The sequence below is a fragment of the Pecten maximus genome, chromosome 12 (assembly GCF_902652985.1).
Source record: "Pecten maximus chromosome 12, xPecMax1.1, whole genome shotgun sequence".
Taxonomy (NCBI): domain Eukaryota; kingdom Metazoa; phylum Mollusca; class Bivalvia; order Pectinida; family Pectinidae; genus Pecten; species Pecten maximus.
Window position 1 is genome coordinate 5,593,010 of NC_047026.1, and position 14,652 is coordinate 5,607,661.

The window sequence follows — 14,652 nt, forward strand, 5'->3', positions numbered from 1 at the left end:
CCTTACCATGTCAAAAGTCCCGTCGTCATGGAAACAACTAATGTCATAAGTGTATATAAAAAAGGAAACCGTGATGACACTAAGAATTATTGTCCGATATCTCTATTAGATGTCTATTAAAAGTATTTGAACGTTGTATATTCAAACACATGTAAAATTTCCTTTGTCAAAATAGTCTTATTACTAGCTGTCAATCGGGGTTCACACCTGGTTGCTCTACTATAAACCAATTACTCAGTATATCTAACGACTCTAGACTCAGGCAAAGAAATCCGTGCAGTATTTTGCGACATCAGTAAAGCTTTCGTTTCCGATATAAATTCAATGATAAAACAGTTTGCCTATGATACGTCTTTGTATATGGCTGAAGAAAATCCTATAACGACACATGGAATTCTAGAATCGGACTTGGAAAAAATAAATGCATGGTCACGTCAGTCGCTTGAAGTTTTTAACCCTAATAAATCGGAAACCATCACCATCATCAGAAAAAATACACCTCAAAATCATCCTTTCCTTCATATGAACCAAGTTCCTATAAATAATGTATCTTTCCATCAGCACATCGAAGTCTTTTCTCTTCCAAAGGTAGTTTGACAGACCCATGTCCCTGTCAACTACATTATAACTAAAACTAAACTCAACTGCATGCTAACATTATAATTCCAACTTGATAGGAACACTTAAAGAGGCTTACCCGCAGACGGACCGGTAAACGGCACATCTCCGATCACTAAATAAACGTCAGTACACGTTTCTATGTGACAAAATTTGAGGCTTTCCGACTTTATTTCTTGAAAACAATTACAGAATATGTATTTAAAAGACGTTTTAAAACTCAACCTGAGAGGGAAATATATGGAATATAACGGCAAATCTTCTTTGTAAATCGCCGCTGCCTTTGAAGTTACACTGTGCGGCACTGTGCACGTGCTTGTTTCTTTGATGTGTCAATCAAATTAGACTCCACTTTATAGCGGGGACTTATTGCGGGTTGCGATTAAATAAATAATATTTAAAAAATGAGGTTTTAATATCACTTTTCAGCGTTTTATAAGGAAAATAAAATGAAAAACTCAACAATTCCAACAATCTGTCATGTGTAAAAAATCTTTTTCTATTGGCCAATTTTTCTGATCTCTCTGCGGGCAAGCCTCTTTAACAATCAATCTATTTTTTTCATTTATTAGATCTTGCTAGGTTTATTGAATGGATAGTGAAGAAGTCTGGGAAGATATCATTGGATCATTATTTAGATGATGTCTTGTTTGCTGGTAGAGCTAACACAGGAAGATGTTTTATTTTATGTAAAACGTTAAGTAACCCCATCAAGTAACGGCATCATTTTACGTTGAGTAACCAAGTCGTAAATTATGACGTCATCAATTTTGACGCACATTCCAAGGTGCATTGAAGATAGTGCGATAAAAAAACATTCATAAAAATTACATTTGCTTGCAAGTATGTGAGAAAAATAATCAAACATGAGTCTGTTTAGCGAACAAGGATATCTGAACCCTCGTGTAAGAGTTTGGCTGGCCAGCACTCGGCGAGCCTCGTCCTGACTGGCCAAACTCTGACACTCGTGTTGATATATCCCTGTCCGTGGAACAGACCCATGTTAGATTTTATTAGCGGCAATTATTCGTAGGAAGGAAACTTTTCGTAAGAACTGGTATAATTAAAGAGGTTTTCAAAATCTACATTCCACTATTTCCTTTCCTGAAGTACTTGTCTGCTACTCTCATTAAACCGTCAATCTTGTTCTGATTAAGTTGTATCAGTAACTGGTATTAAAGATTGGGTGGTACTTGACTATGTGGATGAGTCCTATGCTGTATCATTATGTAGACGCTGACTTTTTTTACTTTTCCAGGAAATGATGCCATTGCCTGAGATTTACTCTGAGGAAGTGATAGGACTGCCTGGACCAGAAGAAATATCTGCCTCTCAAAACGTAAGTTCAGTCTCTCTGACCGAAATCAGAGAGAGTATTTATAAGTCTTATTACTCTGATAACAAGTGATATAGCGTATTTTTCAGCATCATTGATTTATTATAGATGTAATATATATGCCTTGAGTATGTGATGTGTTGATGGACAAAATTATTTTGATATAATCATAAATTCGAAACTCTAAAAGCTGTATTCCGGATATAACAGAAACTATCTTCATTTTGTATACTGGTACGTTTTATATTATATTACAGGTGACTATTGATTACATCATTGTCTCCCACCTACTTGTGTTTGTCGACATAGTCTGTACAGACAACACTATTCCACGTGATATCCTGCATCCACATCGACGCGCCCTCTGGCAGCAACTCCGCTTAGAAATACTCAACTTCCTGTGTAGCATGCACGGGACAATGGCCCAGGTCCCTCATGTCTCGAATGATATCACCCTTCCATGTGTCAGAGAGGCTTCCTGTAATGGTCCACGCTCGGGATTTACACGTGACAGTCGAAACTTCCTTATAGCCAGTGCTGTCCGGGACGTGTTTAGTCGCCTCCAGCACAAATACAGTTTGTTATCAAACCAGTAGTCCGGCAGAAAAATTAATAATCCTTTGTCATCATTTATAATCAGCGACTCAAGAGGAAACTAACTTTGCAGCATTTTTGTTAAATTTCGGAATGTGATTCGTCGTGTGACATTTGTTCCCTTTCTCATTGATGACGTGATTTAGTTGTTTTTAATTTGTAAGTCCAGTAAACATACTCATTGTTGGCATTAGTGAGTTTACGTATGTATTAATTTTGCCCTTTATTTTTGGATTTGTCCTCCGCGCATTTTAAACATGGTTGCTTTGTATATTAAGTTTTGTTTACTACTGCCGATGACTCGTAGATGTATTTTACATTGAAGAACTTACCTTTATTTTATAGGTGGAATATACATTTTATCAATTACGAATATTTTTCAGTTATTATTTTTACTTTGAATTAAAACACATATCACAACATATTTCGTGTTTTCTGTTGTTTTTATCATGTTTCAATTATTAAAATGAGTTTTGATGAAGAAATGTCTCAGATGATTTGGAGTAAGTAGATTATTTTCCGTTCATGAATACGGATCCGCTCATATTATTGCATTCGTTGATGACGGATGTGATTTTCAAATCTCCCCCTCTGAAACTTTACACCGTGTCGTGTATATATGAAAAAGTTATATTTACATATTAGTTTTTTTCATATTTACTCTTTCCGTCAGCTGTTGATATCAGTTGCAAAAAACTATGATAATGTGAACAAGATTTTGAACGTAATTTTGAATAGCTCCACGATTCAAATAATGACACACCTTTAAATCACCCCGGTTATCATAACCCAGTGTGTTTTTATCGTAATGACAGAGTATAGGCGAAATATCAGTATACGCATCTAATGCATTGAAAACTAAATCTCGTAATGATCTTAATGTTGATGGAGTTGAAAGTGTTGGATCGAAATGTCTTTCATAAAGATACATTTTTTGTTCGGAACATTTTACAGACCCCAAATTCAAATGTTCAACTACGGAGTAAAATTGAGCAATCTAATGATCGAGCTTTTAACACAGGAATCTCTGATATTGTTATAACAGGAGATTTTAACGTAAACCTATTTCAAAATCATCCCCACAAGGGACATTTATGTAATATTCTGGATACATACAACCTTACACAATTAGTAAACAAATGCACTCATTTTACTGAAAATACTTTCTTTATGCTAGACCTTATTCTTTTCAGTAACCCTGAAATACTACAACGAACATTTGTCGTTGAGTCATTTCTAGAGCAACCATTACGATACCATTGTCCTGTATTTGGAATATATAATGTTAATAAAACCTTTGACTGTAATGAAATAGATGAGTCTTGTAAAAACACTGACGTATTAGATAGTATTTCCCATGCTTGTATCCCGAATAAAAAGAATGCTGTTAAAATAGAGATCTGCCTTGGATGTGTTACGACATTAAAAGACTGATTACAATACGTAAAAAAAATACATAAAAAGGCAAAAAAAACTAATATAAAACGTGACTGCTTAGAGTTTAAACATACTCGCAATAAGTGCGTCAACCTAATTAGGCAGTCTAAAGAAAATTATTTAAAAAAAAACTAATTAGAACTATCTGTCCCAAATTGTTCCACCAAGTCATGGTGGAAAATCCTCTAAAAGTTCACCAAAATAGATACAGACAAAACTAGCGTTCCAGTTATAAGTAGTGACGGTCTTTATTATGATGAAGATAGTGATAAAGCCATCACTTTTAACTGATATGTTTCTAGCCAATATTACGTTGATGACTCGATAACTCTGCCACCGTACTTCCGGGAGATGACTCGTGTATCTCTTCTACCAAGCTTAGTCATATTACGGTAACAAGTAATGATGTAAAGGATTATTGGTTAATCTGGATAAGTCTTAAGAAGTTTGACCCGATTTAGTCATCCTCAAAGTATTAAAAGAGACTGCTGATGTTCTTTGTAATCCCCTACCACGTTTCTTCAATAAATGCCTTACCATGTCAAAAGTCCCGTCGTCATGGAAACAACTAATGTCATAAGTGTATATAAAAAAGGAAACCGTGATGACACTAAGAATTATTGTCCGATATCTCTATTAGATGTCTATTAAAAGTATTTGAACGTTGTATATTCAAACACATGTAAAATTTCCTTTGTCAAAATAGTCTTATTACTAGCTGTCAATCGGGGTTCACACCTGGTTGCTCTACTATAAACCAATTACTCAGTATATCTAACGACTCTAGACTCAGGCAAAGAAATCCGTGCAGTATTTTGCGACATCAGTAAAGCTTTCGTTTCCGATATAAATTCAATGATAAAACAGTTTGCCTATGATACGTCTTTGTATATGGCTGAAGAAAATCCTATAACGACACATGGAATTCTAGAATCGGACTTGGAAAAAATAAATGCATGGTCACGTCAGTCGCTTGAAGTTTTTAACCCTAATAAATCGGAAACCATCACCATCATCAGAAAAAATACACCTCAAAATCATCCTTTCCTTCATATGAACCAAGTTCCTATAAATAATGTATCTTTCCATCAGCACATCGAAGTCTTTTTCTCTTCCAAAGGTAGTTTGACAGACCCATGTCCCTGTCAACTACATTATAACTAAAACTAAACTCAACTGCATGCTAACATTATAATTCCAACTTGATAGGAACACTTAAAGAGGCTTACCCGCAGACGGACCGGTAAACGGCACATCTCCGATCACTAAATAAACGTCAGTACACGTTTCTATGTGACAAAATTTGAGGCTTTCCGACTTTATTTCTTGAAAACAATTACAGAATATGTATTTAAAAGACGTTTTAAAACTCAACCTGAGAGGGAAATATATGGAATATAACGGCAAATCTTCTTTGTAAATCGCCGCTGCCTTTGAAGTTACACTGTGCGGCACTGTGCACGTGCTTGTTTCTTTGATGTGTCAATCAAATTAGACTCCACTTTATAGCGGGGACTTATTGCGGGTTGCGATTAAATAAATAATATTTAAAAAATGAGGTTTTAATATCACTTTTCAGCGTTTTATAAGGAAAATAAAATGAAAAACTCAACAATTCCAACAATCTGTCATGTGTAAAAAATCTTTTTCTATTGGCCAATTTTTCTGATCTCTCTGCGGGCAAGCCTCTTTAACAATCAATCTATTTTTTTCATTTATTAGATCTTGCTAGGTTTATTGAATGGATAGTGAAGAAGTCTGGGAAGATATCATTGGATCATTATTTAGATGATGTCTTGTTTGCTGGTAGAGCTAACACAGGAAGATGTGGCATTTTGATGGGAGAGTTTGGGGAAGTTTGTGATGAAATTGGTATTCCTATTGCTAGAGAGAAAACAGAGGGCCCCAGAACTATACTGATATTTTTAGGGTTAGAAAAAGTATGGAGATATTGTGTGGGGAAATATACCGTATGAACTTGGGCAAAAACTTGAAAACCTCAATATTGAAGCAGCCCGTATTGTAACAGGTGAAACTAAATTAGTAAGCATTGAACAACTTTTTATAAAATCAGGCTGGGTCAGCTTATTTGTTCGGAGGCAAATTCATGTAATTATTCAATTCTATAAAATGGTTTAACAATATACACCAGAGTATCTATATAGCCTCATCCCGAGTACTGTATCTGAAGGTCATCAGTATGATATAGGTAACTCGGACCATACTTTAATTATATCAATATTGTGCAAAACCTATTTTCATAAACTATCTTTCCTACCTTCTGTTATAGATCAGTGGAATAGTCTTCCACAAAATGTTCGCTCAAATCCGCCTACTGCTGCTTTAAAATTTTACCTTCAAAAGCAATACACTAAGAAAACGCCCATATATTGTAGTTTAGGTACCCGTAAGGGTAAAATATAACATGCACGACTACAAATTAGTGTAGCTATTTAAATGACCATTTATTTGCAAAAAAAATGTCTTTGTCTCCGTTATGTATATGCGGTGAAATCGAAGACATTGACAAGCATTTTTTATTAGATTGTAGAAGATACGGTCAAATAAGAAGACGCTACCTACATTGTTTGCGTTATGATGTTAATCTAGAATTTCTACTTTTTGGAGAGGAATGTTTTTCTTTATCTGATAATAAAATAATATTTCTAACTGGACAGGATCACTTACTTAAAACTGGAAAGTTTTCTTCAGTAGAGTAATATGACATGTAAACATGAAGAATATAGAGGATATTGAATGGTTTCCCGTTCAATATAACATATATTTCACGAGTATGACAGAATATCGATATTTTCACGAGTGCGAAGCACGAGTAAAAAATATCGAAATATTCTGTCATAACTTTTATTGTATACTTAGTAATAAATACAGGTTTTTTCGCATATGCATTATGGCGCCAAATCTCCCGATCCGTAATCCTTACCCTATGCATTATTGATTCAGTAATGCACCCCAAACCCTGTATTGGCCCTCTTCGCGGAACACCTCTAAATTTTGCGTCTCATCAAACTATTCGGGTCTCTCGGGTTTTGACGTTAGCTCAATTAACAATTATAGCCATGCTTCACATAACCAGCAAAAGCAAATGTCTGCAATTTTGACCAGTTATCATTCTAAATCAGCGTTGGGTCATGGAATGGACCATACAAATGCTGAAACAGTAACTTTCAATCAGGAGATTCGAACCTCCCAGGAACTTGTTGAGGAAGTGCTAAATGATATACACAGATTTGAATATCAAGAGATGAATGTAGCGAAACCTTCTGTCGTTCCTGTTAATGATCATGAGGCAAAGAATGTTGAATTTGCAAAATCAATTTTGAGTGGGGCAACTATAACTGGAAATGTGATATTTAATTTCTGTTCAAAGCAATGTGATGATCAGGAAGCAAGTACATGTAGGGGCAGGAAAAGAGCAAGGATGATAATTGACAGTGATTCTGACTGATTCAAATCAATGTTTATTCTTGATCCTTGATCAGTGACATGGTAGAAACACCTTTGGAAAGGAACTTATTTAGAAATCATTATAAATTTGACAGATATGAACTTCATAAAGACTTAAAAAAACTTCAATATTATAAAGTGTTTATAATTCAATACATTAAAAATTTGAATCTGATTTTTCTTGTCAAGTTTTAATTGTTGTTTTGATTAATGTTCTGTGATTTATTACTAAGAATACAATAAATTGAATAAAACATACCTTTTTCCATATCGGACCCAATATTGGCCCCGAGACCCCAATATTGGCCCAAGGATTGGGGTCTCGGGGCCAATATTGGGTCCGATATGGAAAAAGGTATGTATTATTCTCTATATATTTTTACTGCAAAACTTATATTTTCACTGCAAAATCTTATATTTTAACTGCTCATCGCTGCAGTGAAAATATAACTTTTATTAGTTTGATAAATTTCTATATTCTACTGGCAAAATGCAATAAATGATTAAATTTCACCCCAAAGCTTGACTTTAAGTTTAGATTAGTGTTGTTGCCATTAATCATTGGTAAACACGTTTGCGAGTGAGTGTTTGTGGATGAATGGTGTTATCATGTACTGAAGTTATAAGTGTCTGTTTAGTAATGGTGATAGGTTTACATAAGTGTCTGTTTAGTAATGGTGATAGGTTTACATAAGTGTCTGTTTAGTAATGGTGATAGGTTTACATAAGTGTCTGTTTAATAATGGTGATAGGTTTACATAAGTGTCTGTTTAGTAATGGTGATAGGTTTACATAAGTGTCTGTTTAGTAATGGTGATAGGTTTACATAAGTGTCTGTTTAGTAATGGTGATAGTTTTACATAAGTGTCTGTTTAGTAATGGTGATAGGTTTACATAAGTGTCTGTTTAGTAATGGTGATAGGTTTACATAAGTGTCTGTTTAGTAATGGTGATAGTTTTACATAAGTGTCTGTTTAATAATGGTGATAGGTTTACATAAGTGTCTGTGACACTTGTTCCTATTTCCCAGTGAAATATTGTACAATGTATCATTATGCTTGAAATGAAATAACAGAAAGTTTAAACTAGAAGCAGGTTGAGGAAGCTTGGATGCTGCTATCGAGAAAAAGAATGTTTACCTAAGGAAAATGATCAAACTTAGAGGAAATTGATTACATAACACACATTGATAGTATTGACTTATGCAGACTGGTCTGTAGTGATCTCAAATAGCATGTACAAATGTACACACACGATCGACATGGTCAAAAATTCCTTTATGTTACAGATAACAAGTCCTTTAATATATCTAAAATGTAGCTGTAATTCTTGACAAAACATTAAATCTCTCTCTTGTGATAACTTCAGCTTCATATAAAAACGAACATAACGAGACTGAGTTGCTTATTTTTCATGACTATATGAAGAGTTTATAGGACAGTCTTACAATCAGATGTTTAAAAATACTCACCATTTGTCATTGGTAAAATTTCTCCAAAACATTCTCCAGTATAGTTCACACCTACATACATAATTCATCCTTCATTCAAAAGAAAACTTCTAAAACGGTCAATGGGGAAATGGCAACGAAACCACTAAGTATCTCAATAATTTTGACAAAATGGCGACGATAACACGTTCTCATAGTTTTCATCAACCAGCATTTTCATATTCAATTCATGACAGGGAATCCCTACTGTAATGTCTTTATGGCCAATTTTAAAATGACAGGCGAAAATATTTCTTGAGGGATTTGATTGTAGCTTTTATAACTTTTGATGGTGGTAATAGTAGCGCGAAACCCCCCGGCGAACAAAACAACCGTGTTATAGTTCCGGAGTCACTCGGCAATATGCCCTCAGTGGTAGCGGCGGGCACTCGCTACAATGTCCGAGTTTTGAATAGCTTAGTATACGTGGGTTGTTGAGAACATCACAAAACAACACCGTCTCCCGGTTTCAGACTCTTGTATTCAGTATCAGCTGATTGCCCGATCGGGCAAACGTGTCATGAACTAACTGTTGTAATGGGCTCATATGTAATTCAGCAGTCCGCATACCAATAATACATAATATGTATCATGTCTGTAAATCCGTGATCCGTATATGTCTCTTGACATACTTCCTGTATGATGTAGTATCCGGTATTGCGCATTCTAATAAACGTACTATGAAGATGGCAGTCGTAGTTTGAGTCCTACTTAATATATCGACGGCATTGAGCCCACGACACAACACTGACCTTCTGACATAACTTGACCGAATCCTGTCGGAGCAGTCGGGCAAACTGCCGGAGCAGGCGGTCCGTTGATCTAGATATGTGGATACACATACAAGTAACATTTAGATGGTAATTAGGAATGAATATATGATGACCATAGGTAATATAGGCAGAGACACTATAAAGAACCCCCAGAGTGATCTCCCGAAGCCATGGGGCAATAAATCCCAAACAGTGTCAAACGTAGACCAGTAGCCACGGATCAAATCAACCTCGCTGAGAGATCCCACGAGATGACATGCGCAAGTCACGTGATTCAGTACATACGCTTGTAGTGATCAGTCTACAGAGAATTTTGCTTGGATTTATATGTGTAATTTCTAATTTCAAAGGATTTATATCGGTTCGTTTTTAGCTCACCTGGCCCGAAGGGCTTATGCCATGGCGCGGCATCCGTCGTCCGTCGTCCGTCAGCATTTTCTTTAAATTGCTACTAGTCCTAAAATTTGGTCAGGAACATCCTTGGGGGAAGGGGAACAGAGTTTGTATACATTTTTACTCTGAACCCCCAGGGGCCTGAGGAGCGGGGCCCAATAGGGAAAATAGGAGTTAATCCTTTAAATCGATATTAATCATAAAGTTCTGAATGGATTTGAACCAAATTTGGTCAGGAACATCATTGGGGAAGAGGGAAAGCGTTTCTATAAATATTGACTCTGACCCCTCAGGGGCCTGAGGGGTGGGGCCCGATAGGGGAAATAGGGGTAATCCTTTAAATCGCTATTTGAACCAATTGGTCAGGAACATTCTTGGGGGAGTGGGAACAGACTTTTTTTATAAATTTTTACTCTGAACCCCCAGAGGACTTAGGGGCGAGGCCCAATAGGGGAAATAGAGATTAGTCTTTAAATCGCTACTTGTCATAAAGTTATGAATGAATTTGAACCAAATTTGGTCGGGAACATCCATGGGAGAAGGGGAACCGAGCTTGTATAAATTTTTACTCTGAACCCCAAGGGGCCTGAGGGGCGGGGCCCAATAGGGAAAATAGGGGCTAATCCTTTAAATCGATATGAATCATCAAGTTATGAATGGATTTGAACCAAAATTGGTCTGGAATACGGGAAGGGGGAAAGTGTTTGTATAAATATTGACTCTGACCCCAAGGGGCCTGAAGGGTGGAGCCAAATAGCGGAAATAGAGATTTGTCTTTAAATCGCTACTAGTCATAAAGTTCTAAATGGAAATCAACCAAATTTGGTCAGGAACATCGTTTGGGGAAGGGGGAAAGAGTTTGTATAATGTTTTACTCTGTCGCCAAGGGGCCAAAGGGGCAGGGCCTAATAGGGGAAATAGAGTAAATTCCTTTAAATCACTACTAGTCTTAAAGTTATGAATGGATTTGAACCCAATTTGGTCAGAAACATCCTTGGTGAAAGTAGAACAGATTTTGCATAAATGGTTACTGTGACCCTCCATCCCATAATTATGTATAGTATCGCTTCTCGTTAAGGGATAAACACAGTTCTTATGTAAAGATAGGCCCAAGGGTCTTTCCCCACCCTAAGGGACTTAGTTTCTTCAAACACAATTATGTCGTAAAATAATCCGTAAAGTCTTTCAGTCCCTTAGAGAGTATATGTATTAACAAATTGAACATGAACATTATTTTGACATTTGGTCAAATCCCACCAGGTGAGCGATACAGGCCCCATGGGCCTCTTGGTATCACAGTGTAGAAACTGTTTTTGCATCGTTTGGTGACTTTTAACAACACGTGGTAGCCACGTGTTTTTGTTTACGTTTACGCTCGAGGTGTTGCGAGCCAGGATGGCGTGTTCACCCAATTCTGGGTGAGTGCCTGTTTCTAACGTTGAGACTGATTTGGTGCACTCACAGCCAAATTCTGGGTTGCGCCATGACTTTATAGGCAATTCTGCCATTTATACGTCTAACCTAAGTGGTTCCGGTCATAATGAGGTAATTCTACCTCGGGACAATGATGCCATCGTTACAGAGGCCATTGTTGAGAATATTGATAGCCGCCATTGTGGACCTTCATTTCCGGCATCTTCAACAGAACAGAACAGTCGTGCGCAGGCACACTCTTCAGATGATACAGTTTCTGCGGGACAGAGCCCTAGAAACATGGCGGACTTCCGTCGTATGTTTGACGTTTTTCAACAGTACATGTCAGGGTTCTTATCAGATGGGAATAACCCTGCTCCTAATGCAACGAGTTCCAATGACGTTCTTGGGGACAGTCTGGACGCCTTTGTCAGCCAGAATGAGGTGCATAGTCCTGTTGAGGACATGCAAGATGCCGATCTTGTAATGGAATTAAACGAATACTTCGCAAACGAGGACAAGTGTGGTCCTAACATTTCGGACGGCCTCGCCAGTGCTGTAAGCAATGGTTTTCGTATTAAAATACCAAAGGAAAAAAGGAAAGCCCTTCTTGACCTCAACAAATGGCCGGGGAATTGTAACTCACTTAAAACGCCCCGGGTAAACAAAGCCGTGTGGCAGAGCATGACTCGGAGCGCAAGAGATACAGATGTCGGTATGCAGATTTTGCAGAGCACTGCATGTTCTGTTACATACCCTCTACTGGGTTTGATCGACCAGTTAAATATTTGCAGAAAGGAGAACCGTCCGATTTTTGGTGGAGAAATTACGTCATGCATTAAATGGCTATGTATTCATTCAAATTGGTACATATTTGACAGTCAGACGTCGGGAGGCTATTCAGCAACATTTACACCCATCTTACAAAGAACTATGCAGGTAAGCTTATACATAAATCCTAATGTTTGGGTTGTAAAATTCTTTATATATGTATTATCTGTAAATATTTTGGCATATATATAAGCTTACATGATAATGATATCTTTATCTTGGAGTTGTCTTGCATCATTCTATGTGTACCTTTACTAATGGTTAACTTTGTTACGTTGTAGTGAGGACACTCCAGTCAGTGATATGCTTTTTGGGGAAGATGTGGACAAACGCATCAAAGAGCTGACAGATGCAAAGAACATAATACTCAAAAGCTACAGCCAAGTCTTCGAGGTCCTCATAGAGGAGGTTACAGAGGAGGACATAGAGGCTCGACTGGACGAGGAACTTTTCGCGCACCTCAAAGAATGACGACACCCCGCTACCAACCCTACACTTATCCTTTTAGAGGTCAACGTCAGCCGTTCAGCCAGTAGACTCCAAAGGCTTCTGCGCCTTTTCAGGAGAGAAGAAAAAGAACGGGAAAAGGCCGATACAGAACTCCAAGTAGTGGAAGATCATGTTTCACACGTAGGAAGTATTAATAACACTCACTGCAGGAAAAATTCAGTTTTTATTTTTCAAATTGGACAAAACTTAACAGTGACCCAGATATTTTACAGTTAGTGAAAGGTTGTTTTATTGAGTTTTCGTCTGAACCAAATGAGTTAAATCATAGAAAATTCTGTAGATACCCATCAGATCAGTGTGGGATTTTACAGACTCTTGAGAAACATGTGATAAAAAAGTGGACAATGACACAGAGGGTTTTATCTCAACCATATTTACGCGTCCTAAGAAAGACGGTATACACAGACTTATCCTAAATTTGAAAAAAAAACTTCAATCAATGTGTCGATACAAGCCATTTCAAGATGGAAACAATTAAAGCTGCCCTTAGCCTTATCACACCCCAGTGTTGGTTTGCCTTCATTGATTTAAGGGATGCATATTATTCAGTCAACATTACAATTAAACACAGGAAATACCTTAAGTTTTTATGGGAAGGCTCTGTATATCAGTTCATTTGCTTGCCAAATTGGCTTGCTTCAGCTCCAAGGATATTTACCAAACTCTTGAAACCGCTTTTCTCTACACTTCGAAAACAAGGACATACTAATCTAGCTTATTTGGACGATAGTTTGCTTGTGTCGCCTACAAAAACAGACTGTGCTCAAAATGTGTTAGAAACAATGACTTTAGTAGATAGCTTAGGACTTACAATTCATCCTGACAAATCAGTTTTACATCCTACTCAGGAACTAATTTCAATGGCTTTGTGTTAAACTCGATAACCATAACAATCTCGCTTCCATCCGAGATATAAAGAAAATATCATTTAAGCAATGATTTATGTACAATTTTACTGATTTTATATGGGATTGTTTTTCTCAAATCAATACGCAACGTCAATTGTCGTATTGTGACGTCACGTTTTTCGCGCCATTATTTATTTTTCTTTCATAGAAGAATGAAAAGAATTTTTCGACCAATCACATTTGAGTATTTACCATGAAAACAAAGAAAAACTAAGTATTCATATGTGTGAGAGTCTGAAGCGTAAACAAATTGTGATCATACGCGACGTGGCAATATTAGTAGGAAAACTGGTTGCGGCAGAACCAGGTGTTGAGTATGCAGCTTTGTTTTATAAATATTTAGAGCGTGAAAAGGACATTGGTTTGAAACAACACAAAGGTAATTTTGAGGGAAGGATAAAGTTATTTGATGTCAGCCCACATGACTTACAATGGTTGATAGACAATCTGCCTTCTTCAGCCAAAAACTTAATGAGGGCGCCAGTGGACATAGTGATTATCACAGATAGCTCAAAATCAGGTTGAGGTGGTATTATGCACGATTCCAACGTGCACACAGGAGGACACTGGTCATATGTTGAGAAAAAGGATCACATTAATGTACTTGAGCTGAAGGCTGCTTTCCTTGTGCTACAAAGTTTGTGCAATACAAAAAGGAATGTGCATATACGATTGCAGTTAGACAATACAGTAGCAGTGCAGTGTCATATATACAGCGAATGGGCAGACGGATAGAGGAACTACACACATAGTTAAGAAACTATGGTGTTGGTGTATAGAACGTGAGATTTGGCTATTAGCTGCACATATACCTGGTAGTTCAAACATTCAGGCGGATTCGCTATCTAGAACACTCTCTGATGACATGGAATGGGCCCTGTC

The 14,652-nt window shown here is 37.0% G+C and overlaps 2 protein-coding genes across 2 annotated transcripts; both read left to right on the forward strand.

Annotated features, from left to right (window-relative positions):
* The first annotated feature begins 1,841 nt into the window (after window positions 1–1,841).
* Window positions 1,842–2,964, forward strand: LOC117339839. The gene is made up of 2 exons (XM_033901545.1): window positions 1,842–1,957; window positions 2,212–2,964. The coding sequence occupies exons 1-2, from the start codon at window positions 1,880–1,882 to the stop codon at window positions 2,548–2,550; spliced, it is 417 nt and encodes a 138-aa protein (XP_033757436.1). The 5' UTR covers window positions 1,842–1,879; the 3' UTR covers window positions 2,551–2,964.
* Window positions 2,965–11,325: 8,361 nt separating this feature from the next.
* Window positions 11,326–12,699, forward strand: LOC117339910. The gene is made up of 2 exons (XM_033901621.1): window positions 11,326–12,460; window positions 12,634–12,699. The coding sequence occupies exons 1-2, from the start codon at window positions 11,822–11,824 to the stop codon at window positions 12,634–12,636; spliced, it is 642 nt and encodes a 213-aa protein (XP_033757512.1). The 5' UTR covers window positions 11,326–11,821; the 3' UTR covers window positions 12,637–12,699.
* Window positions 12,700–14,652: the final 1,953 nt, after the last annotated feature.